Below are 27,896 nucleotides of genomic sequence, written 5' to 3' on the forward strand. Positions count from 1 at the left end.
TATCCAAGAATGAATGAACTAGCTTTTATTAAAATGTAAAATTATCTTATTTGAAATTGAGAAGTTGTATTCATGGTTTGATTAAAGCGCACACCTTTAATTATTCCCTGTGTGGCACAAAATGTGCTTCCTTTAAACTCAGTACCAGAGAAATGCTCAGTCAGCATTTTGCAGCCTGCTGCACACTTTGCATATAAGGTAAAAAAAGATAAAATAAAACTGGGTCAGCACATGACTGGTTTGGGCTTGTTTTTCACCGTCATCTCGAAGCTAGATGGAAAAAAATGTGTGTTAAGACATCTGTCAACCAATCATAAACACCCCAGAGGCATAAATCTCAACAGAGAATGATCTCAACTTATTAGAGAATGTGACATTATTTCTTTTACTATCTTTTGACTTATTGTTTATGGGGCTTTTAGCACCAGATGGCAGATAAAGATATAAACTCAAATTTTTGAGGTGTAGATCAAATATGTTATTGTTGCTCCATGCATGCAGGATATGTAAGTTAATGACAAATCAATCAATGTATATATACATATTATTATATTTTAAAAACTCAAACTTTTTGTTGATACTTGTGTGTGCGTTGATATGAATGTCAGAATGCTTGCCCTGAAAAATAACTCATTCATGTTCATCACCAACTGAAGCAGTGATTTTAGTATAAATGCTTGTATTAAAGCTGCAGTTATGAATTTCTGGCCACTAGGGGGCAGAAGAACTCCAAAATAACTTTTGTCCTATAATGCAGTGCACAGTGGAGATGGAGAGGCTTCTCACAACTGGGAGGAAAATTGTGGACTGTGATGTTATCACTCAGTTGAACCAGTGAGGAGGAGGAAACTTCAACACACTCTTCTGCTGGTCACAAAGCTGCGTACTAACAGTTAATTTCTCTTATTCTTAAGTTCGTCGAGGTGGAAATTTAAAAATGAAGCTGGTGAGGCTTGAAGATAGGATTTAAGGCAGACCCACATACACTCCTTTTTTGTAACACATATTCTTACAATCAAAGGTGCACTTTGTAGTTATGGGGAAGAAATTTTAATTGATTGATTGATTTTTTTATGGCTTAACAAACGAAATAAACAAACTGTCTTTGTTTTCATGACTGAGTAAACTGAATAAACAAACTGACCTTAAAGCACAACACAATTTCATACTGATGTAGATCCTGCCACCTTTCTAGGTTCAAACATTGTTCTGAACCTTATTTTCCTCTGAGAACAGTTCTGACTCTATTATTACCTCATTACTACTGTGAATATAAAAATTCTGAGTTTGAATTTCTTCTCCAAAACTACATAGTGCCCCTTAAAGTTTAACAACTTGTGATCTGGAAGCGACCACACGGTCTCTGAACATCTGCACTTGAGCATTTGAGCTAAGTGTTTTTCTCAAGGTGCTCTCAGTCAGCAGTGATAATGACAGAGAGCTGAGCGCTGCTCTTTCACTTGGCTGCCCAGGTGTATCCCACCACTCCAGCTTTCACACTGACGAGATGACAGCAACCAACCCCAGCTTCTACTCAATGCAGGGAATATAGTGAGAGAAGTAATTCAGGAAACATGTCACACAGTCACCACATCCATCTTTGATCCCAGTGTGAAAGCAGCCCCCACCAGATGGCGCTCACACCACTGGCTGACACTCACCCTGTGGCTCGTTCAACATAACATGACATAACATGACATCTGATGCAAAATGTGCAATGCCCAAACTGGGGTACTGTGGTTTCACCAGTTCAGCCTTTGCATGAATGTCATATAATCGTGTGTTCACGTCTGTTTTGGATCGTGCACACGGAAGTCTCGTTGTTTTGGGTTTCTCTCGCCAGACAGGCTGGCAAAACTTTCACTTTAAGAAGGCGCGTCTACGCTGCAGTGTAGTGTGTTTATTACAATCCTTAAAGTGGCACATGGAAACCATAGCTGATCTCTGCATGGCACACATCTAGACCTACAGATCCTGTCTATCCAGTGAGCTCCAGAGAGCCTGATCCTCGCAGTGTTTTTCCTGTCTTGACTATTTTTATCCGTGGCACCTTCAGTGTATGCGGCAACGTGAGCTCCACACCGAGGCGCACCGAGAGCCGAGGCGGGCAAGGGGAGGATCGGCGAGGCGGGACTCGAGACAGGCGGCTTGCCGGGGCTCGGGAGCCGCGGCGAGGCGTGAAACAGTCACCGGTGGCAGAAAGGTGAAGCGCACTGGAGGTGGGTGAGTGAAATGGAGGCACCGCCGCCGGGGACGAGCTGCTGCGAGCGCACCTTGGCCAAACGGGAGTAACCGAGCCGTGAATCGGGTCGGGATGGCAGCATCCAGCAACTCAAGCCTCTCAGGTTCATCTGTGTCCTCTGGTAAGAGTTCACACAACACACACTCAAACTACACACTATCATTATAATGGTGATGATGGTAATAATTCAATTTGTAGGGTTTTTTTCTTTTCTGTTTCAAATGTCTGCCTTAATTGGCTCCAATCAAACTTTTTTTTTTTTTTCATGATCCATTCACAAATCCATCCCTAACATATGCTCACCACACACACATATCTGCATCCGCACCTCACATGCATTAAGCAAACATATTATTTCAGTGGCTTCCCAGTGGCTGCTGTGATTTAGGGTTAATGCTAAGTGGGAAGCATCACCATGTGTTATATCTGGACGCAGTGGTGGAAACATTAGGGGGAAAAAGGGCACCTTTGGCGTGCAGAGGGATTATAAGGGTTGTGTGATGCAGTCAGTCTGACGTTGGGTTTTGGATGTTATCATTAGATTGCCAATCATCTCCATAATTCCCTGACTGACTTTCCACTTGGCCGGCTTTTAGGATTATCTTTGGCTTGTGTAGTCTACCATTTTCCCAAACGCGGCACCGGGCTAGTAAAGAAGAAAAATCCTAATATTGAACGGTCCGGTGACATAATACAGTTTATGTGCACAAAACTCCAATCGAATCCCCTGTTTATATAATGAGATACAGTTCAGAGAGCGGCACCTATTATGTATTTGTAAAAAAAATTCAATTTCAGGGTTCAGTTTTCACCCAACGAGAGCAGAAAGTGGGTTAGCAGCTGTTCAAACAAACCCAGCATGAAGCAGCAGCTCCATGCTTGTCTCATTGTATATCCCATTATGTGTTGATAAGGCGCGTTGCTCGTGTTTGCCAGGGTATAAAGTACAAACTCCACTATCACGGTGCCGTTTGAAGTGGGAGCCCCACCAATAACCAGAGGCGTGTGTGAGAGAGACAGTGTGAGAGGCTGTTTATTACACCAGGCTCAGCACTTTGGTGCATGTTCGCTGTTCCCACCAATATTTTACACGTCATTCGAGCGTCGCACGGCGAAGCTATATGTTTATTACAGGGCGAGGACGTTGCACAGTGTTTGTTTTACTTTCTTACTCTCTCTGCATCCCGACCGCACCACACAGCAGAGTCACATTTCCCAAGGTACTGCCCAATGGGAGGGACAGACAGTCGTTTCCAAGCTGATATAGCCTGTGGCGACCACATGCCTCACAAGGCATTATCTCATGTGTGCGTTTCAGAAAGCAGCGGATTTACTGTTTGACCGCTGCTGCTTTAAGAGGAAAGTCTTTTCTTTCTGTGGCATTGGAGGGTTGTCATTACTGTTGGGCTCTCAATATAATTATCAGAGGTTACAAGCTGCGCTGCTGCCAGGGATAGAGTGGTTGTCACAAGGGTATTATTATTTTCCTGCAGAGCTCTTTGGCAGCCAGACACAACATTTGAATAATCTTGTCTATGAGGCATATGACTTGAAAAATGAATCTCGGCTCAATTTCTGCTCCATATTAGGCCGTGTGTTCTGGCTGCAAACAAAGTCCCCTCGGTGTAGTCACTTCATCTGCGTCTAATGATAAGTCTGTCTTGTTTGGAGGCTGCCGTTTGAGGGAGAGCGCGTAAATAAAAGTCATCCAACTTGTCTGTGGGAACAAATCAAAGCGTCACTGATGGCTGCTTTTTGTGCTGATTTATGACAGCGGTAATTACATTACAGAAGCAAGCAAACATTTATTTATTTAAGCACTTACTGCAAATTATTGAAATAGAGGAACAATGTGTGGAGCTAACAAGCTGGACTGCATTATACACACCAGGTCCATTACTGCAGGTGAAAAACAGCGGCCTACTTTTTCGAGGCTCGTCATCATAAGACAGACAAACCGAAAAAGGATTGCAACATGATTGCAGCACCCATGTTGCAACCTCTCCCTCTCCCCGGAAAGATATTTTCTGGCTGTTCGTTTAGATCAGGGAGATTCCTGCACATTCTTGGCACGGCCGGGCATGGAAGCATGTACCATACCAGCAGCACACCATTTGCGAGACGGCTCCAGGAAATAAAGCTTTGAAAATAAATTGAGGGATAGAGCATGGAAGTATGCCTTCAGCTCCAGGCCCTCAAACGACAAAATTGGTCAGGGAGGCAGAATTACAGCCATGTATTACAGGGAGGCTGTCTGCTCGACACGATCCTGCACATGTTTCTGGAGAAACGCTGCACTTCACATTCAAAATTCTTTCCATCACATCTTTTTTTTCTTGTACTTACCAGCATAATTCATGTAGGACTGGATTTGTGTCATTGGCTTACTGAAATGATCTGCATGTTTTACAGCATCAGTATTCTAGCTCTGGCTGTACATGTCCCTGCAGTATATCCTGTATTAATTACAACAGCAGACACTCCCAAGGCCATGTCAGAATTAGATTACTAAATTACATTTTCCCCTCATATGAACTCACCTTCATTTATTGCTGACAGTGAAACACACAGAGGGCAGCCTCATACCTGTCACATATTATCTGGTCAGCATTAAAGCAGAGTTGAAATGCATGTTTTGGACCAGTGTAATACACAGATGGTCTCCCTGCTGCAGTTCTGCTGCGTCCTACTGACACGGTAGCGTGTGTGTGTGTGTGTGTGTGTGTGTGTGTGTGTGTGTGTGTGTGATGGTCTACATGTATGTGTAGAGAGTTCGACTCCAGAATGTGTCTGTTTGTCATTTATGGATGTGAAATTTACGGGCTATAAATCACAATGGGGAAAAAGGGACATTTAATCAAGGAGTAATTAAGTTATTATTAAAAATTCTCCTTTTGTGCCAAGTTTGTCATATGGCCAATTCAAATCAAGTTTACTTCCATAGCCAAGCTTAATCACATTTGCAGTTTCAAGGTCTTTATAGAGTAATGTTTTCAAACAATAAATTAGTATGATCCCCTCCAACTTAAGACTGAAAACGCTGACATTCCAGACACAAGTCTGTGTAGAGTCGTCTAAATCATCCAGGTGGTCCAATCAACCTAACAGCAGCTGGACATTTATGCACTTTTTCTGAATGGCTTGTTAAGTTTTAGCAGAGTGGAGAAAAATGGGGACGGGAATCGAGAAGAGGAAGTGTTGAGAACCGGGTCCAAATCGTCTGACACATCTGAATCATACGCTGCTGAGCTTTTACCAAAGCCAGCATGTTTTTCTCATAGACACAAAACAGTGATGACAAACTGGAGTGTAAGGAACAGTTCCAAGAGTGGATTCATTTCACCAAAAAAAAAAGATGACAGCAGTGCTTGTTGTAATGTCTGTAAAATTATTATTTCAACCAGAAACAACAGCGATGTGGCGAAACATCTTTCTACACAACGTGGACTTGAATTCCAGGAATGCCGTGTGTCTGACCACTGCTTCCTAACCGCTGGAGGCATTGTGTTATCAGGTTGTCCACATATGTACCGTCATCCCATTCTTGTGAACGTGATATGTTAACTGCTTGAGGGAATTTCTTCAAATTTGGTAGAAATGTCCGCTATGACCGAAGGATGAACTTGTTAGAATTTGGTGGCCCGAGGTCAAAGGTCAAGGCAACTGTGACCTCACAAAACACATTTTTGTCATAACTCAAAAATTCATACAATAGTTACGATAACATTTTACACAAATGTCTAATGGAATGAAAGTTATGATATTTAATTTCCAAAAGGTCAGAGGTTAAATGCACTGTGACATCATAATGTGCTAAAAATGTTCTTCCCATCATTCAACTCCTTGGCTCAGGAACAGCAACATGACTGGTGTGCGGAGGAATACAACTGCAAGACGATAACTCTAGTGTTTCTAAATGAAGATGAGTTTTGTACAGGATCTAATTTCATTAATTTGATCAGGAATCAGTAATATAATCTATGAATAATCAAACTGATAAGCAGAATTGATAATGGCATTGATATCAATAAAATCTACTAACACAGCAAAAATGCTGCAGTGAAACATGTGGCGCATCAAAGACCGACTTCTTCATCATCATCATTGTTTTGTCAAGATCACAACAACAATGACCCTCGGGATCACCGTCACCAGAGGAGATGGGGGTCATAAAGGATGTTATTACTGCCCGGCAGACTCATAGCCTGAAATGAAAAGATATTGAAGATGTGTCACTACCAACAAAAGACCACAAACTCATTCACCTTCAGCCACTCAGACAGACCATGGAAATATGTCACATAAAACAGGAATCAACAGGATTTCTGGTAACTGCCAGGTCATGGGCGTAGGCTTCCTTTCAATACGAGGGGTGGCACATATCAAGTGAGGAATTCTGAGCATCAAACACTTTATTTCCTCTTTTCCTGTGCGAGTTCTTATGTGTCAGTTTGTGCTTCTTCTGCACCAAGTTATGGCGGAGTTGTCTCCATTTATGTGAAGGGAAATACAAAATTCAAGACAATTCAAAATGCAATGGAATAAAATCCTCTGAGGCGAGCAGTTTGTCAAAATAAAAGTCCTCTGCTGCTTTCATGTTTCGAATGGGGGCAGACCATCGCACATGTTCTTAATATTAAGGCGGATGCGTCCCCTGCGTGCCGCTACGCCTAACTGGTCTTATATTTTTTCATAAAGTGACTCATTTCCACTTGCGTAGATGTTTAAGGATGACAAGATGACAGTGAAAACAATCATGTTTTAAGATGTTTTCATTCTCTTTAGCTGCTCAGATGAATGTGTTGCTAGCATCTTGCAATTTGACATCTCAGATGATATGGTGCACTGACAGCTGTGCAACTTGTGAGACTGATTTTCATGCGTTTGCAGATGCACCTTGAAGTCACATCCAGGATTAATTAGTAATCACTACGGGGACGTTTCTGCCTTTTTTCACTAAAGCGATTGATATCGAACATGATTCTGCACAGAACATGAAACGCTCTAACCTTGTTGAGCTGTAAACCTCAACACAGGTTGCTGTTTTATGTGCTGAAGTTGAATGTTTTTTTCACGTGCACAGACTCTAGAGCAGACGTTATCTCTGGGGATAAAAGTCTAAGTTGGGCGAGCTTGATCTTCATTCATCACATATTCTCTTTGTCACCAAAGCAAACACCCGCCGGTAATTATTTTATTGAATGTCTCTGACTGGTGAGTAATGGAGGGCAACACAATTAATAGCTGTTTCTTCGGGGGAAGAGCCCTCTGGCTGCTCCAGAATTTTAAATTCTCCCTCATCATCAGACACTGCACAAACTCTGAGCTACTTAGAAAATCTTTTTGATGTTTTTTTCTGTCTGTGTTTATGTGCTTGCCTATATGTGTGTGTATTTGCTCAAGAGTGGGTGTGTACAATGTAGTCTTATGCATTTGCGTGCGTGTGTGTTTGTGCATGTTTGTGTGAGTACGTGCCCATTTTTTGCATCAAAATCGATCCTTAAGAGCTCCGTTTCTGAGCCAAAGCGGCTACACAATTCCAGACTGAAACGCCATTCGTCATTAAAAACAATCAGATTGAAAAGAGAATACTTGGCAGCCGACCAGATGAAATCACATTCTTTAAACAAGCCGCAGTGGAATAAATCTTTCAGACTGTTGCCAGTGTAATACACAGGGACAAAGCTCCAGCGTAAGGACAATACATTTTCCAAGGCAGCTTGGCCACACACCAGCAAACGGAGCCTGAAGCCTATTTATTTGTATTTGAAGGCAGACATTCATTGGAGGGCTTCAGCGACAACATTTACTCTCAGAACAGCCACTTTTCGGTGGAGCTGCTTCATCATCATTTACATAATTATTCAGCAGATGATCACATGCACCTATCTTGTCTCTTCCGTGTAATTAATTCTGCTCCCTCCGAAGTAAGCGTGCTATTATGATGAGGAGTAATGATGAGCTTTTTGGTGCGTCTGATAATAGTGCAAAGAGCCTCCAGTCAAACTGCTGCTGCAGTGAGCAGAGATCACAGCGTGAAGGAAACTGTCTCCTCTTCATGTGCCGTTATTTATACAGATATAGCGGCAGAATACACAGAGACTTTATGCACTAAGAGAACTTGTGCTGCACTTTTAACAATGATGACATTTATATTGCACAATTCCGCCGCCTGCACCTCAGTGCCCACATCCAACAAGTGCTCACTGGTCCTCGCACTCTCTCAGGTGTGTTTCATCTCTTGCCTGAGGGGTGTGGCGCTAATCTGCAGATGAGCGCGGAGGAATGTTTTAAATGAGCAACATGTATCTTCTGGACCAACATGATTCATTATTCACGCAGTCGATAGAGTCTTTCAGCAGCAGTGTTGCTGGGAATTTGCGGAAAGATATTACGCTAAAGACCTGAGTAGCAGATGAATCATTGATTGTCATGGCAGCTATGGTGTGCATTGGAATGTGGTATCATCTGCCTCTTTGATAGCTGTAGACCACCATGACTGATACTGGATACCTGAGACTGGGCATTGTGCTCGGCATACTGAACATGCAGGAGAGTAATTTTCAAACACACTGTGTATAATATCTGCTGCTCCACTGAGGATGAAAAGTCCCTAACTTCCCTCCTCACAGACGTGTCATCTGATGTTTCCTTAAGTTATAGCGACAGCAGACCAAATGAATAGAATTGTCTGGGTATGAACTTTGTATTAAACATTTTGGATAATATAAGTGGACAACTTAACATATCAACAGAATATGTAACAAAGGTCAAGTCATTTTTAGACCTTTAAACGCAGAAATGGTACATATTATATCATTAAAGGTGCAGTATGTAAGAATTGGCCACCAGTCGAATCCAGACTCAAAGCAATTTGGGGCAGCACATCACCATAGGAACAGCTAACTGCCACTAACAGTAGCTGCCTGTTAGCTCAGTTAGCTGTGCTGCTAGTAGTCGGTAAGGGGAAGTCAGGGCACTGGGGGAGTGTTGGTGTTTACATCGCTAGCAATGATCTTTGGACCAGGACGGGGTTGGGCTAGCAGGTTAGCTAACTTCAATAGATATCTCTGCAGCACAGTACATATACATCATAAAGACAAACTGTTATTTTTTTCACATTCTATTGATAATTTAATTGATTCTTGAATGTTTTCAACTTAAATTCTTACATATTGCACCTTTAATCTAATCATAGCTCTGTTTGTAACATAATACAGAAGCGCTGTCATTTTTGAATGTTTGTAATTGACCTTTAAAGTTGTAGCTTGACATAAAACTTCTCGAGACAAGGTCAAGTGAAGTCAGGTCAATTTCATTTATATGGCGAGATCACGAGTCACATTGCTTCAGAGGGCTTTACAATCCTTACAGTGTACGAAACCCTCCGTCCTCAGACCCTCGATTCATGTAAGGGGAAAGAAATGAAAGAAACCTCAGAAAGAGCCACAGAGGAGGGATCCCACTCCCAGGACAGACAGACATGCAATTGATGTTGGGGGTTGGCTACATAACAGAATATAAAGATCACAATGCCAAAAAATGTAGATTATAAATTATATGTGAAGAATGTGGATCCAGGAGGAATACGGAGCAACTAGTCGTGTTGCCAAGTGGCAGCTGTGACACACAGCCTCTTCTCCACCATGGTGACCTGGAAGAGGACAGAACAATTATACAAAAATATACAAAAACACAGACAGATGTAGATTGTTAAACATAAGTGCATCTCAAGAGGCAGATGCACAGTGTGAAGTCATATGCATAAACATGACAGAGAGATAAACACCAGTGATGAAGGGCTCACAGTTGCATGTAGATTGTAAAAACATCAGTGAGCGATGGTCCTGGTCTGGATAACATCAGTATATCGTTATATTGTGATTGGTGTAAGTGTTGTCTTTGTGTGGTTTTAAAGGCTGCATAACAGTGAAGTGATTACAATATTCAGCCACTACCTAAAAAAAAATTCGATATTATTTTAAAGCCATATCAGCCAGCCATATGATGATCTCTCAGGGCATCTCAATCCAGGTCCAATTTATGTTGTTTCCAAAGCACTTAGCCACATCTCCTGGCCTTCCTCAACATGTGGCGGTGCTGTGATGTGAGGTGTGTGTCATTATAATATCGTGAGTAAAAATATGCAGCATCATTTACGTCATAACGAGGACATTTTACGACATCACTGGCGCTGTAGTTCAGTCGCAAATGTTTGCCACATTTTTGTCTCATTTAGCGACGCGTTTTATTGCAAGTCATTACTTTACCCAGTAGGTACTACAGTAAATTATCAGTTGCTGCAGGGCATTTACTTCATCACCTCTCTAGCTCTTTTCAAGCTAATATAACAGCACACACTCCATCACATATTGCAGGAATGTGTTCTCATAATCATAAATCAGCCACCTCGTTTCCCAGTGGGAGTCGTGCTGTGGGGTGGTGAGGTCTAAATTGTATTTACTTGCATTAATCGTGATTGGTGTGTTTGCACTCTTACCTCAGATTGGAGGTGTCATGTTTTCGGGACCCCGCCGCCGGGTAATATGGATCCGGTCTGTGGCGTCACGATGTTTAGCGAAACAAGCCGACATCTGTATTGATTGTCCTTGAAGCGGGGACACTGATTAGAAGTGTATTCACTGGTGCATCTCAAGAGGCAGCTGCACAGTGTGAAGCCATATGCATAATTATAACGGAGAGATAAACAACTGTGACATCACCATGTTGAAGGGCTCACAGTCAGTCCACTGGGAAAGAGACAGAAATGAGAGATTTTAATGAGAGAAAACCGAAAACAAAACTATGAGCTCCTAACTGAAACTTGTTTTATTTTTGTTTTACAGACCCCGAGGATTACCAACCACCTATATGGAAGTCCTACTGTGAGTAATGAATTCATTTTATCTGCCGATTAGTAACACTTTAACCCGAATTTGACCTTTAGTGTATTTCTTCAAATAACAGCACATTTGTTGTGATCTATAAATAACAAAGACCCATTTTTCTCTATTTGGAAGAATTGGGTTTTGCTGTACAAAGCACAGTTAGGTTCCAAAATGCACAAAAGGCACACACTCAAACACACTCGCCCACACAGTACATTCACGCGTGCACAAATGCAAAGCAGCCGAGTGCTGATCTCTGAGTAAAATAGGTTACCATCACTGGGGAAAATAAGATTTTCTACCTGCAAAGAGGCTCAGCTGAAATGGGGTCCTCAGAACACCCACCTCATTATACAATGTGTTGGCCATGTGGGAGGAAATGGGTCCTCAGGATTATGTGTGAGAAGCAGCAGAGCACAAATCATTTCAGCTAGAAAACTGTGTCAGTTTAAGCAATTACAATTTCGTTTTTATATTCATTTTCCTTCAATTAAATGTTTCCTCTGTGTAATTTTCCAAGTCTCCTCCTGACTCCGCTGGTCCTCTGCTAAGGTATTTTTAGAGCTCACTGTGTCACAGGAATGGATGATGTCCAGATCTTGCTGGTTGGCTTAAGACGGCCTGACAGAACATGAAAATTCACAGTCAGGAGTCTTCCTTCCCCTGCCTGGAGAATCTGCTGCAGCGAAGACTTAGCTCAACCTCACACAGCGATTTCCTTGCCTGCGAAATGAGGGCACTGGTGTAGTCTTCAGTTCTCATCCACATCTCACAAGGTTGTTTGTCAAACGTGCATATAGGAGCAAGTGCATCACAGCATGGAACAGTGAAGACTGTTATTCTGTTATTATTAGAGGATTTTTATATGGAGTCTGGTTTGGAAATGTTTGTCAAATGAAAGAGAAACTCCAGCTCTAGACACATGAAGGATTAATAATTGGTTATGAAGAAAGGAACCACACTCAGCTGCTGATTCTTCTGTTGTGGTAATATATCTATCCTGACAGACATCCCATTCTGGGGAAACTGCAGCAGTATTTTGGCTTCTCTCACTGTTTAATCACTAATTGTAATGTAGAGACTCTGCGAGGCTGCTGAGGTGTTTGCGGTGATTACTCTGCCCTGCCGCAAATCCCTCAATTCCATTACCACTTTGCTCCACTGATTTACTTCAAGTTCCTCCAAACACTTTAAGCTCGTCTACTACAGGGAAGCTTGTATGTGTATATTTAGGAGTGTAGGGATGTTGTGCACACGTTAGGTAAGTACAAAACAGGTCTTAATTCACACAAATGGACTTCAGATATATGGCGCCTGTCATGTAAACCACTAACTGCTTAGCCTTGCAGACGTATAAGCTAATGGCTCTTTTTGTACTTTGCTACCTTTGCTCTCAGTCAGAGCTGTGGTCAGATGAAAGCTGTTAAGTGAAGTCCAGTGTATGAAGGCTGCATTGCATCATTTAGTTTCCCTCATCTTACTGTAAGCGTGTATTGAGGTTGTTATTTTGGTGACAAATCTACGACATGTATGTTATTATAACTTGCACTGAGCTGTGTACAAAGCTCAGAGAGCCTTCATTTACATCCATGTGTTTCTCTAACAGTGTACCAGCTACAGCAGGAAGCCCCGAGACCAAAGAGGATCACATGTCCTCAGGAGGTCAGTACATCTGTAAATCTGGATACAATAGGCTACTGTTAATGGGCTGAAATAATTAGTTTTATGTTTTTATTAACCGTTTACTTAGAAAAAACAGTCGACAGAGACACGCTGTGATTCTTCACAATTGAGAAGCTGGAAGTAGCAGCTGTTTGGTATTTCACTTGAATATTATCTAAACTATTTATGGATTATTCACACAGTCACTGATTAGCTTTATCAAATGACTCATAGGATTAGTCAACTAATCACTCAGCATAAATGACTGTTTGTGTTTGGAATTAAAGGGGCGATTTGCAAGATATGGACAGAATTTTGGTTTAAAACATTAAAAAAGAACGACAGCGTTGACGTTATTTCAAAGATATTGAAGTTAGCATCTAACTAGCTAGCCCCAGCCCGTCTCCTAATACCAACATGTACCTCTCAGGCGATAGTCTGATAGTGTATTAGCTCCCTGTAGTTTCAGCTTGGAGATTTAAAAGTGGTCTTAAAGGGGAACGCCACCAATTTTACACATTAAAGTGTGTTTACAGGTCGTGGGAAGAACTACTGCATATGTGAAAAAGTATGTTAAAGCCTTTTGTGGCTCCAGAGGAAGCTGCATGTAAATCTGATAAATTGCCAACAGTGATGTCAATCAGTGGCGAAGTTGCATTGTGGGTAATGAAGGCGTCAGATTTTGAAAAGGGAAGAAGAATGCGTGGGATTAAAAATGTGATATTTCTGGTTCTGCTGTATTGATTCTGATCATTTCTGTCCACAACAGTGTTATGGGGGGGTGCAATGTTAGACCAGTGGGCTTCTTATCAAAGCCTAGTGCCTACATTACCCACAATGCAATTTCGACATCACTGGAGGAAATCCATCAGATTTAATGCAGCTTCCTCTGGAGCCACAAAAGGCTTTATACTGCCAGTAAACACACTTTAATGTGTAAAATTGGTGGAGTTACCCACTAACTGCCTCATTAACTCGTCGTAAAACACACTTCATTCAAACTGGACAGAAAAGTAAATAAAGCTAACGGGCTTGGTTTGTCTTTCCACAGTCACCTCTTTTTGGTCGAAATAAATCCTCAATTCACAGAGTAAGATGAAAAAATACCCGTCTCAACACGCTATTTTTTCCCACTGCTGATATCTAAGTCTCTCTCACTTCTCTGCCTCTGCACGCCTCTCCTGTCCCATTTTCATCTGGCCATTTCTTACACGTTACACATTTAAATACACAACCCACAGGCACCACATGTCATAATAATGATAGAATTTCATAGCGTGTCCTTTACAATGTGCTTCACAAAAGATGAAGTCTTTCTTTCTTTCTTTCTTTCTTTCTTTCTTTCACATGTGTTCATGCACTTGAGCAAACTGAGCCACCTGTTGGCCCTATTCATTTCTTTTTGAAGGCTAGAGTTTTTCCCCTTGAATCAAAAACCAGTTGACCAGACTACAGCCACATTACAACTTGTCAAACCCTGTTTTCAGTCTGGAAAACATTCACCGAGTAATGATTGAGCCTGGCAGCTGGAAACCAGACCAATCAGTAACCTATGGAGAGTGACTCGCCGTCTCCTGAAACTCCCACACCTCATGAGTTAAGAACTGTTTACACAAAGCGGTGCACTGGAGTTAGAAAATTGGACGTGATCCTCTAACTGCATGCTTCATTCTTAGCCTTAGATTTATTTTGAAAAGTATTTTGGTATTTGGTTTTGTTAAGTCTTTCTGTCTTCTTCAAACTAAGGCCAGTGATTGGCATTGCAAGTGGTTTGTCTGTTCATTCAGACAGGTTCAGGGAGGTTGGGTATGTCCACATGGGCACCTGACTGTTGTTATAAGACAAACTTGAAAATGTACAGCAAGAACAGTATTACGTTTAGTAACTCAGTGGAAGCAGCATGAACACTTTGGATAGATGGCAAAGACTTTACTCTCTCATCTACATGATTAAAGCTACTGAGACAAGTTACTCTACTTGTTCCTGCCCGCACTGAGCGAACTGTCAATCTTCCATTGTACAGCCTCCCAGAAATGATGCATGTCTCATCCTATTTTGAGTCTTGCCACGCTCTGATGAGCAAAGTGAGAGCTGTGGGCTGGCTCTGTGAGATTAGTGGCTGCCCATTAATTCAAAGCACAAAATGATGTTTGACATATTACCAAATCCATTATGATCATAACTGTGCATTTTAAAAGTCTGTCATCCGTAAAGGTGCACGGTAAGAGGGTCTGGATAATAAAAATGTTCCTAAACCATTCATCTTTCATTCAGATTGATTCACACTGACAGTGCTGTTTAAAAGACTGTCAGATACCAGATAAGAAATGTTTATTTTAGGCATATCCCTCGGAACATTTGTAGTGCAGGCACACCACACACACTGTGGCGTGACACAGTAACACACTAAATATTAATTCTTTGCAGCTGGTCATCTATCACCAGCTGTTTTCTGGCACTGCCTCTGCTTCGTCTCCACACTCTGTGATTTGGCTCTCTGGTTTGGTAGCTGCGAATAGACGCGGGGGCACAGATGGAGCTAATCTGTCCTGCGGTGTAGAGTCCTTTATCTTTCACGCAGGCTGTAAGAACAATTCGCAAAGCCACTTTAATTGAGCTTTCATATCATAGTGCTCCAGCCAATATGTCCTCTTCTGGTTTTACAGATGGAGAGCAGACCCAAATACTACGGCAGAGAGTGAGTGTAACTTGATTAGTCATCATTTGTTTGCCTTTTTTAAGACATTACTGTGCGGGGAATGGCTTTTATGTAGTTTCATTATTGCCTTGCATCAGATGTGGTTCAGATTTAATTAAGTGGATGAGTATTTATGAGTGTGTGTGTGTTTGGTTAGAGCTCCTTAAAGAGACAGGTCACCATTTTTCTCCTTACCTGTAGTGCTATTTATACATCTTGACTGTTTTGGTATGAGTTGCTGAGATATCGGCCGTAGAGATGTCTGCTTTCTCTCAAATATAACGGAAGATGGCGTTCAGCTTGTGGTGCTCAAAGGCCAGAAGAATGGAAAAACTCAACAGTAACTCAACAGCAATGTGTCTTTCCAGAAATCACAACTCCATTACTCCTGATAACCCATGACATTTAGGAACTGGATCCATGGCAGCGCGGGATGTAAACATAAATTTGCTGTAACGTTAGCTCGCTAATACAGAAAATAAATAATTCCAACATGAAACTGCTCACAACAAGGTCTGTGGATTATCTTGAGTAAGCCGGTCATGATTTCTAGAAAGAGACATTGCTGTTGAGTGCCATCTAGTTCCACTATAATAAAGAAAAAAGCCAATATCTCCAAATCCTGGCAACTCACACCAAAACAGACACAGAAAAAATAGGCTATTGTTTATGCTATTTTTTTTTTTTTAGTTAAAATGCTCTATAAACATGAAGGATCCCTGATCCAGTCAATTAAGGAAACTTTGGATCCTAGCACCATTTTTGTATCGAAGGGTATGCAATAGGTATTTGTATGGAAGTCCATTTCAGCCAGTTAAAGATAAAAAATAATAATAATAATAATCCGTAAATATAAAATATTCCCATCCTAAGTCATAATTATCAGATAAAAAAGCCAAAATTGAGATATAAGTCAGATTTATAAGATAAAGTCAAAATTGTTACAGATATTTATGACTCCTGGGCGAACTGTCCCTTTAAGGTGTAAGTAGGCGGATGAGTATTTTATGTGCATGTGTGTCTCTTGACTTTGCTTAACATGCAAAATGTAATCCCAGTATATTTCACGATAAAATGACTTTGACATTGACATTTTTTCCAGATTTCATGGCATGATCCCTCGAGAATATGCAGATGAGCTGCTGGCGGGAGCAGAAGGTGCTTACCTTATCAGGGAGAGCCAAAGACAGCCAGGGACACACACCTTGGCCTTAAGGTACCGACACCATCAGCATGCAGCACAGAATCTCTGAAAGGTCGGCCCCTAATCATGGGCCCAGCCTTCGCCCATTCCCCACCTTGTACACTTTTAATTCATCCACTCAATTGATTCAACTTCATCTTCACTTCCTCAACCACATCCTCATCTACGTATCTCAACCCAGGTTTGGGCACCAGACCCTCAACTACAGATTGTTCTATGACGGGAAGCACTTTGTCGGGGAGAAGAGGTTCGAGTCGGTCCACGACCTTGTAACAGACGCCCTCATCACTCTCTACATCGAGACCAAGGCGGCTGAGTACATTGCCAAAATGACCACGAACCCCATCTACGAGCATCTTGGTTACACCTCGTTGCTCAAGGACAAGATGGTGCACAGGCTGAGCCGTGGACGCACAGAACCACGCAGAGTCACCTTCCAGAAGGATGAAAGGGTGAGTTTTATGACTGTTCATGTCACCAGAACAGTGTGGAGTATATCATTTAATGTAATTTAAGTCTACTTTAATGGCACTGTACTTTAGAGAGGGTGGTAGAAAGTAGAGAGGCAAGAAAGATCAATACCCTCATGTTTGTCCAGGTCCGGAGGTGAAGCCTCATTCATTCCTATGAAAGCTGCTCAGTGGCACATAAAGCCAAAAATGTTCGACCTCCCAGGTACAAAATTACCCAGATCTTCTGCACTGTGAGGCACATAGAGCATACGCACTAGAGACCTCAGCCAGCTGAGCCAGATAACTTCTGGTTTCGCCCCTGGCTAACTTGAACAGGAATTAAATGATTTAATATTGCAGCTTTACTAGGCTTTCCAAATGTTATCAGATTGAATGGATCTAATTAAGATAGTGAAATGAGATGATGCTCGGGGGCTGTGACTCTCAAAAACATGTATCCACAGTTTTACAGCCACTTCTTCCTCGATGTAAGCTTATGGGAAAAAGTCTTTTTGGGCCTCTGTGCCTCTCATGACCTTGTAATTACATGGTTTGGCCACTTTGTCAAATTACCTTCAAAGTCTGGTGCTCGTGTTCAAAACAGTAGTCCACAAAATGCTGGGTGACATCATGGTGGATTTACATTTGTAGGTTAAATATGAAGCTACCACCAGCAGCTGGTTAGCTTAACATAGCAAAGAATGGAAACAGGGAAACCACTTGGCTGTCTTTGTTAAAACTAAGGGAACAAAATACAACAATCACTTCTAGAGATCACCAGTTAACATGCCAGATCTCATTTGTTTAATCTGTACAAAAATCACAGTGTAAAATTGGGGTGTTCTATGTTGAGGTTGCCAGACAAGCTCCATGAGAGTGGTATTTAAGCGTATTTCCCAAAACTATATCTTTAAATGTAATATCTTTAGTTTGGTCAGTCGATCTGACACTGTCACCAAAATCAAAGATGTTACTTTAAGTGCCATTAAGTTATTTGCACTCTATCTCTATCATCTTTTGGAGGAGAACCCTGCTAGAAAAGCTGACATGCTATTAATGAGGATAGTTATTCCAAAGCGCTCAATAGAAACTATAAAAAAAATGTCAGAGAGCTTGCCTTTTCATTTTGTGATCAAAGTTTTTCTTTGATTTTTCAGAGACTTCAGTTACCCACAGTCCTAATCGTCATAATGAGCCACAGTCATGCTTCTAAAGCAATACATCTCATTTAGAAAGCTTTCAGTAGTTTCATCCTCTCAGCACGTGTAAATTATCTGGTACATTTCCCTGGGCTCTACGACAGACTCGGTATAACACCATGATTTTGATCTACTTCCACGCTGCTGAACACTTCCAGTAGGATTAGAGAGCTACTGAGAGGACACTTTGTCCTGTGAGTGAGATGTACATTATCTCTGTAGCCCCTGGGTGTGTTCAGTGCTGCCATGCTTTGTTGCGTCCTCTGAAAGGTAATGATGACCGAGGGGACTGGGACTTTGCTCTGCCTGCCATGCATATCAGACACACTGATCTTGGGTGAGACAAATTGCTCATTGTGTTCATTGGCACTTGTGCTCTGGTGTCGCATTAAAGTCTGTGAATGATTTACCATATCAATAAAGGAATGTGTGTTTACTCACTGGAGAAGAATCACAACTATCCTTCCACTAGGTGGCAATCTTATCTCGTTTCCTCCCTCATGTGGACTTGGTGACAGCACTTAGTACACAAGCTCTTTTTAACCCTCAAAGCACCAAGCAGTTTTTCTCACTCTGGGCTCGTTTTTCACTGCATTATATACAGTAGGCACTGAACCTCTGTTGAAACAGCACAAGCATGACTTAGGGAGACCTCAAAAATGTCTTTTGTGCAGGAAAATATGGTCATGATGCCCTAAATCATAAAAAAAAGAAAAAAATGTAAGTAGAATCTTTTTGATTATTTATTTTACAACCTATATATACGACATTTTTCCAGTTGCCATCCAGTATTACCAAAAATTGGGGAAAAAAGGCCGGGCTCTGCATCTTCTACCTACATTTTTACAATCTCTCCCTCTCTTCTCTGTGTAAACACAGCCTGCAATTCACATGGCATTTCTCTGAATTTATGTAACGTGACTGTTGGGCTGTTTCTTTGCCTTCGTCGTGGAGTATGTAGTTCATGAGCTACATCTTTTATTTGTTTAAGATCAGATTTATGGCTTTGGTGACACTGTCTTTAAAATGTTGACCTTCGGTTTGTCAATGACAGACACAAGGACGGCCCTGTCAGCGGGAGCATCAGTTGCAAACATCATCAGTCTTCAGTTTGGTCCTTGTAACCGAAGACAGAAGCCATTAATGCAGCATTTTTGACCTAATGGCCATCGGTCAGTCAGTAGTCCATTGACTTATAGTGGTTTCATACAGTATAAGGTTTCATACACATGCCTCTAGGAGAGAGCTGCTTCCTCACGCAGGCTAACCTATATTTGCTTTACACACAGTGCTTTATTGAACAGTGTCAAGCGCTGTAGCACTCTGTTTGATTTGCAGCCATGACGTTTTTTGCGGACTGCAGACTTCAATTAACCTCCATTTTGGCAGGTAAATCTGGAGCACGTCCCCAGCTCTAAATGTCACTTTGTCAGTTATCTCTCCGCTTTTTGTAAAACTGATTTCATATTCCTCCTGCCAAATTTTATACACCAGGATCTGAGTCAGTGACAGCTGTGATGATGGCAGGCTTTGACAGAGGGTGTTTGAAAACCACCTGCCAGTCATTTCTTCCGGAGACGGCGAAAAGGAAGAGAGAGAAATGTTTTCTGTCTGCTGGAATATAACGTGTCCAAGAAGCAGAGACCCGGCCGGATGGCTCGAAATCTGCGGTCGCTTTTTGAACTTTGTGTTTACCAATTACACAGCCACACCCTGAGGCATTACAGCCACAGTAGCCTCACTGTATAGCCAACATTGACGCATATTTACTCGGTGTCAGGTTGATGCTAACATATTGCCTCGACTGCAAATTCTTGTGTAATTAAAATGCTCCCAGACGATGAAAGGGGGGGGGTACTTGACTCGACCTGTAGACCAACCTCCTTCTCTTTGCATGTACAGGAATTCGCTCAGTGGCCAGAACCTCCACCACATTCCTCCTGATACTCACCACACTGGTTTAATCTCAGTGGGGCTCTCGACGGGCTGGTTTGCCTCACATGCCCTGGAAAAGATTTCCAAAGAAATCGTTGTGTTGTTTGTTAGGATAATTACCTGTTCTCTCCGAAGAGTTTTGTGCTATAAAGATGCAAAAACTGCCGTGTACGACTTTCGGTTGCAAAACGTAGGAAAATGCTCCTCGTAAGACTTTTAGAAGTGCTTATTTACTTTCAGACAAATAGATCAATTTTCAGTGTTTCCATTCAAGACAAGAGAGTGGTAATTTCCCCCTGTTTTGAATAATGGCTGATATCTTTACCCTTCACAGTTTGTCTGTTTGTCTTTTTGTTCGAGATGTTGTGAGGGCTGCTTTGTCGAGGATGTGACTAGATGTATCCTGCTGTCGTCGCTGTGTCAGTCCCCACCGTGCTGTTAGCCCAAGAGTCCATGTACTCCCTCACAACAGGCTCCGCTCAGCTGTGCTCTCACAAAGCCTTGCGGGAATAAAAGAGCGAGAGCCAGTGAAAAGAAAAGCGGAGCTTGTTGTGTGACCACCTTTTGTGTCCTTTCTTGCAAACCTCTTCTTTAGGGGACAAGAAGCCATCTGCCTGCAGACAAAAGAGCTCATGCGGGCCTCACCCTCCCTCCCAACCTCCCAACCTCGCAAGGCTAAAATATCTCCAAGGGGTCTATTCCTCATCTGTCCCCTCAGACTAAGCTGTAGAGCTGAGTTGCATGGTATGGTATGTGTAGGTCTTTTCAAAGAATGTCCACCACAATGACAAATATCTTCACCTGCCCTGTCACTCTTGCGGCTATCAGCCAGTTAACTTTTGCCCCCAGACATCAGAGACAAAAAGAAATGGCTGGTACACAAAAAGCCCACGGCAGTTTCTTTACTTTGCTTCTGTGTGTGTGAGCTGCCAATCCTTTCATTTTATCTCAGCTTCGCAGTTGCCCTCTGGGTCCTCGGCTGCCTGCTTCATCACTCTGCTTTTGCTCCAGCTCTTTATCATCACAAATCCAGTGCTCACTGGCTCTCTGACCTTCCCTTCCTGTTTAATAAATCAGTTGAGCCTTATTTTCTGTGATGTGTTCGCATGTTGCGTAGAATCGCTGCTTGACATGAAATCTTGCAGATATTTGTGTTTTTGGCTTGTGGTTAGCCCTGCTGTCAGTGCTGTGCGCTTTGGATCAGAGTGTCTTGATTAATTAGAAAAGCAGTCAGCCATGCGGTGCTGTTTACCAGTTGTTTACACGCAGAGCTAATAAGGACAAATTCAGCATGAACATGGCAACAGCCCCCCACTGGTAACTCACTATACGGCTGCAGACCTTCAAATGAGCTTCCTGTGGGATTTTACTTGGATTTGGGCACTACGGGATTATTCCCTGTGTAAGGATTATGGCAGTAATCCCTCCCAATCCCAGTTGATGGTCTGGCTCTCTGTCCTCTGAGACATATGATTGTGATTGGCGGGAGTAGTGTGCAGTCAGAGTGTCTGGAAGACCCAGTCTGGACGGCTGTGCGGGGAATTCCACCAGCCGACTGACATAGCTGGAGGTCGAGGTCTGTTTGAATTACCAGGACCAGCCTCCTCGGCTCAATCAGGCCAGAGAGTCCTGGGTCTTTGAGGAACTGAGTGACCCGTTTAGGAGACCCAGTGCCGTCTGAGAGCTGTGGTATTATCTCCAGTTAAGTGAAGTGGAGTGTGTCCGGAAGGCAGCATGCTAATGGGAGTGTGCTCTGTGATATAAAGAGGGCGTCTGCACTATTGATCCTGCTTTACAGAGCTGCTGAGCTGTGTGAAGCGGTCCTGACAGCACCCGACCGCCCTCACTCTCAACCTCCTGGCCCCTCCCTATTAGGACCCTGTTCTCTCTCTCTCTTTCCTTTCTGGGCGTGTGAAAGAGGGCCATTGTGCGAGGCACACTCCTGCCCTCAGGCCGCCCACTACCAATCCTGCTCCCCCTGCTCTTCTTGCTCGCTGCGTCTACCACCGGATTCACACCAGATGCAGAGTCAACCCCGCACTGGCTGTCATCACTCGCCCTCTTGGGTCAGAGGGGAGTGGAGTGTAGCTGCCGCCTCTGCGCTGGGCTGTTGCCGGCAGCGCCTGCTGCACAGCACCCACGTCTCCCCTCCACATCTATCCCCAGAGGAGCTAGAGAGTCTGTGGGAGCCCGACCAGGCAAGCATGGAGGCTGAAGAAAACAGAGGAGGTTCGGGAGGGGAGCTGATCACCCACAAGGCGAAAAGGCAGGAGAGGAAGCGTCAGGAGCTGCTGGCTTTGGCTCTGGGAGTCAAACTGGGCAGCAAGGGAACACTTCTGTGGAAACCTATTAAACTGTTGGCCTCCTGTCCACAGATCTCCTCACCTCTGGTGCGACGGAGTGCCTTGAAAGACACGCAGGAGAAGCAGTGCTCCTATGAGAAGATACACAACTTCAAGGTGAGCGTTTTTTGTTCAGAAATGTTTGATGGCTTCTGACGACTTAATTTTATTTCCTTCTAGGACAAATACATTTTCTGCAGGGTTTTTTTTTCTCAGTGGTTTAGCCATCCCTGAGAGAGATGCATTTACAGACGTGTTTTCGCCTCAGATGTTTGCTCGTCCTTTCATAGACAGTAGTCTGTGTGTGTGTGTGTGTGTGTGTGTGTGTGTTGTTGTGATGAGAACACATGCAGCTGACACCCAAATGTACTGAGGGGGACTAATGGATACACTACACCACAGCCCATTAACAGCAGAGCACATTGATTAGCATCGATTTTAAAGCTCTTAGATCCATTTTTGTTTTAGTATGCTGAGTTTGTAAAAGCAGTTATGGAGTTTAGAAGTGCTGTAGAGTCAGAGAGTGTCAGTGGAGAGTAGAATATGGTTATGGGTCTTTAAATATACAAAGGAGAATGTAGGGATACTTTGCCTTCGGGCCCCTCAACATTCTTGCAATTGTATCTTAGGTTTCAGTTAACAGACGGGGTATAATGACCCCCAGCTTTTTGTACACTCCCCTTTGAAAAAGAACAAAAACTGTCCACTCACCACCTGCTGCATGCCCTCTTCACTCATCAGTCTACTGCTACCTATTCAAAGCACCAATGAAGGTGTGTGTGTGTGTGCACGGCACGTGCACGCAGGTGCGGCTCCATTTGCCATCTTATCTGTGTTTTTCGGGTGCACGGTGGGCGTACATCTGTTATTTTGACTTGCAGGCTTGCCTGCATGTATCCGATTGCCCGGGAGCAGATGCCAGACACATTATAGTAAATCCTTTAATCTGCCTTGTATATACAAATGCTCTCATTTGGCGAGGGGTCCCATCCACTGTAGCTCTGGATCACAAAGTAATCTCTGTCCAGTGCATCAAAGGGGAGGTTGTCCAAGTTTGGTTTGTATGTGTGTAACCATGTCTTCTCTAACTCCAGGTACACACCTTTCGAGGGCCGCACTGGTGCGAGTACTGTGCCAACTTCATGTGGGGCCTCATCGCCCAGGGTGTCCGCTGCTCAGGTAACAAAAAACTCTCCAACATCAATATTGCATGTCATGGATACACACATAAAATGTTGTGTAAATCATGGATTACATCAGTGGTGTATGATCTGTCCAGTCACACACTGTCCTGTCACGGGTGTTTCAGTTGCATAATCGCTGTCGATTCCCCCTTTTAATTTTATGGTTATTTTGATTTTTCCTGTTATGTCTGTGACAGACAAGTTGAGGTCCTCCTGTCAGTGATTCATCAAAACACATTCTTCAGGAAAAACAAGCGACGCACTGAGTATTTAATCACAGTCGAACCAAAATGAAAGGCAACTAGATGTTTTTACATGCAATTTTTTGATTCCCATAAACGGTTACTGTGCAGCAGAAATACCATGTGATGCAGTTTGCTGACAGCGTTCGCATCCAAGTGTAAGTTATGTTTTCTCCGTCAACAGAAATAACTACAAGTAAAATATGTAAATGATGATAAATGCAGGTCAAACGCAGGTCAGATGTACTGTAATTGTTGACCAAATATGGCATGAGAACTAAGCGATTGTTTGCGCATTAGAGTTCAGCGAGGCTTTCACAGTCACAAGATTCATTCAGTTCACAGACCGTCCTGGAACTGATGTGCACATCAGTGGACTCGGTTGCTTTCTCCCCAAACAGAGTGTTTGTTGTTGAGACATTTGCCATGCTGATAAGCCAGAGGCAAACACTGGTATCATCAGACACCTCATGTGCTGTGTGAAACAGGAGAGACTTCTTTGTCCCCACTCACTCCATGTCTAGCCTTTATTTTTTTTTCTTATCTCTCGCTACACTCTGTCTGAGAGCGAGGACCCCAATCAGCAGTCCAGCGTTAACGTCGCTCAGGCGGCAAAAACGTCTCTGTGATGGACGATTTCAGTCGGGCGCCCCCGTCTACAAGTACGGCTCCTTCAAAACCCACGACACACAAGCAGGCGTACTTCACGCACACATACACATGCACACACTCTGCTCTTGCCAGCTGTCCAGCACGCTCCATGTGACTAAAACTACAAGAAGAACCCCCGCCTACGCTGCCGGGTTCGCTGTTATCTACCTTTGGCGTAGTGCACTGAGACAGCTTAGCAGCGGCTGTGCTGTCTGTCAGCGCAGTTTATCACTGACTCTGAGAAACCTTTTCAAACTGATGTCTTAAGCCGGCTGAAATGGTTGTGTTATCACAAGTCAGGGGCAAATCTCTCTCTCTCTCTGTTTATCTCCCTCTTGTTCTTCTAGATTGTGGGCTGAATGTACACAAACAGTGCTCCAAACTGGTTCCCAGCGACTGCCAGCCGGACCTGCGCAGGATCAAGAAAGTGTTCAGCTGTGACCTCACCACGCTCGTCAAAGCTCACAACACGACACGACCCATGGTGGTGGACATGTGCATTCAGGAGATAGAGCTGAGAGGTAGGAGCTCAAACATTCAAGCCTTCTTCAAACTAGGTTACAATGATCAGAAATGTGTGTTTTTTTTTAAAGGAAAGCTTCCTAGTTCCTAATTTTCTCTTTCAGGTATGAAATCTGAAGGCCTCTACAGAGTGTCTGGCTTCTCAGAGCACATAGAGGACGTGAGGCTCTCCTTTGACCGAGGTTTGTTGACATCAGAGTTCGGTGCCCCAAGGAGCTCGGTCTCTGAGGTTTTTTGTTCACAGGGTTCATAATTTTAAATACGAAGCTTGTTTCAGCTGCACCACAGTGAGAACAAGTCCTGTCTGTTTTTTTGTGGGAACATTCAGCTTTTGTTAAGAATTGTATCCGAATAAAAAAATGCACATCATAGATTTTCTGTTTTTCATTTAATCAACAGATGGTGAAAAGGCTGACATCAGTGCCAGTGCCTATGCAGACATCAACATCATCGCTGGTGCTCTGAAGCTCTACTTAAGAGACCTTCCCATTCCAGTCATCACGTTTGACCTGTACTCCAAATTTATTCAAGCTGCGAGTAAGAGCTCCTCCACTCTGAGTTATTCCACCCCATTACTGTGACACTGACTTGTACCCTGCAGGGCTGTGGTACTAATCATGCTGCTAAATGTACTGTAGAACTTCCAAATGCTGAGTCCAGACTGGAGGGCATCCATGAGAGTTTGCTGCAGCTCCCTCCAGCCCACTATGAGACGCTACGGTACCTGATGGCACACCTCAAGAGGTCGGTTCACACACACACGTCATCAATACAAGGGCATGCAGTGATTTTAGTTCTTTTATTTAAAGGATAATGCTCCTAATGTTTTAGACTTTTTGGAAAGACCAAAAATTAACAAGAACTTGATCCTATGGCATGCGTGACCAAAGCCTGATGTATCTTCTTCTCTAGTGTGCCATAAACGTCCATTGTAGAGTAACACTTGTGTATTGATCCGCAGTTGAAAATAGTCCCCAGAAAAATCTAATTGAACCCTTTTTGAGTAGTTTTTAGGAAAATGATTGATCTTATTAAAAAAATGATGTTCTTGACTCTTGTTGACTCAGTAAAGAGTTTACAAAAGTAAAAGGAGAAGGACTAACGTATTAATGATTTTGGTCTTTTCATGGGACTTTTTGAAAATCAGCAAGTAACAGAATAATGTAAGCCTAATCCTGCATGACCCAAAAGGAAACCACATTCAAATATTTTTCTGTTTGCCTTGATTCGTCTCTCTTCACAGCCCACTTATCCTCTCGTGTTTTACAGGGTCACACTGTTCGAAAAGGACAATTTAATGAATTCTGAGAACCTTGGGATTGTGTTTGGTCCAACGCTTATGCAGCCGCCGGAGCTGAATGCCTTGACAACCCTGAATGACATGAGGCAGCAGAAACTGGTGGTGCAGCTTATGATCGAGCATGAAGATGTCTTATTCTGAGGACTGAGGCATGCAGCCCTTACTGCAGAAACGAAGGACAATTATTTATTCTGTCAAAGAGGAAATTCAAGCCACCTTGATTCTAATGAAGTTCCAGAAATGTTTGTAATCAAATCGAACTTGAAATGCTTCTTTCTCGCATGACTGTTTTAGTTGAAGTTGGTTTAGTGTTGACATCGTCTTGTTACTGTAAAGTTTTGGGTTTTCATAGTCAGCCGAGACCATCGTTTTTATATTAGGAAAGGATCCAGTATTTTTAACTACCTACAGTGCTGTTCCCTCCTCTCCTTAATTTGAAGACTGTCACTACCTGGTGTAGACTCAGTCATGATGACAGCGCTGTGTGAAACCTGCCTCAGGCAGATCGTCAATCAGTGAAAGCCTGGTGCCGTGTAAACCGAGTGTCACGGCAGCAACCAAGCTAACTTTCCCACATGTGTGCATATTATGATTTTAGTGGGAACACTGGTTAAAATGTCATTGTAGATAAAAATCAGATCATGTAATGATCAATATTTTAACTGTGTGTACTAAAATATGAGAGATGAGACAATTGGGCGCTCGTGAAGCACTTTTTTGCAACAAGTGTAAAGATTTATTTTGTAAAGATGTTTATTTTTGTCTTTTACTCTGCATCCTGTTCTTTTGTCACAGTAATATATACTGTTGAGAATGGTGTTTGTTGAATTGATGTCTGAATACAAAATTCCTCGCGAGAGAAAAGAAGAATCAGAAGAGCGACATTATGTGGATTTACCATTTTCATTTGCAACGCACTCAGTGTTATGGTGAGGAGTCCATAAGTGGATTAAATATTGATCACATGCCATATTGCAGACTGGTGCACCGCATGAGCAAAGCTCGTCTGCACACATGTCGGTTGCCAGTTTGTAGTATTTCTGTTTACATGCTGTAATTTGGGATATTTTCATGTGAAAAATATGATCTGGGCCCTTTTCTTTCTTCTTGTATGTCAGTAACATTTCTTGGTGCAGGAATGATTGCCTTTCACTTCACAATGCCATAGAAGTTGATAGTCATACTAAAGCTGTACCGGCATGTTGCTTTCACAGTTTGTTTGATGTGATTAAGTAAATCCTTTCTACAAATCCATTTTATCAAAATGTATTTTTGTGACGGTTGCAATTAAAAATGTAATTTATCAAATGATGGTTTATTAAAGGAAAGAAAACTTCAGTTTAAAATGTTTCTCATAACGTCAGTCTCCATTTAA

At 42.7% G+C, this 27,896-nt stretch overlaps 1 protein-coding gene across 2 annotated transcripts; it reads left to right on the top strand.

Annotated features, from left to right (window-relative positions):
- The first annotated feature begins 1,733 nt into the window (after nt 1-1,733).
- Nucleotides 1,734-27,865, top strand: chn2 (chimerin 2). Of its 2 annotated transcripts, XM_084357074.1 has the most exons (13): nt 1,734-2,363; nt 11,089-11,127; nt 12,737-12,792; nt 15,459-15,490; nt 16,593-16,706; nt 16,876-17,146; nt 22,656-22,739; nt 23,717-23,801; nt 25,047-25,220; nt 25,326-25,403; nt 25,621-25,758; nt 25,860-25,965; nt 26,491-27,865. In XM_084357074.1, the coding sequence occupies exons 1-13, from the start codon at nt 2,315-2,317 to the stop codon at nt 26,660-26,662; spliced, it is 1,398 nt and encodes a 465-aa protein (XP_084213200.1). In that variant the 5' UTR covers nt 1,734-2,314; the 3' UTR covers nt 26,663-27,865. The 2 variants fall into 2 exon arrangements, with proteins under 2 accessions (XP_084213200.1, XP_084213201.1); XM_084357075.1 differs by lacking the exon at nt 12,737-12,792 and having other exon boundaries at nt 2,318-2,363.
- The last annotated feature ends 31 nt before the right edge of the window (nt 27,866-27,896 follow it).

The sequence above is a fragment of the Pagrus pagrus genome (genome assembly GCF_965226575.1).
Source record: "Pagrus pagrus genome assembly, chromosome: 7".
In the NCBI taxonomy this organism is placed as follows: Eukaryota; Metazoa; Chordata; class Actinopteri; order Spariformes; family Sparidae; genus Pagrus; species Pagrus pagrus.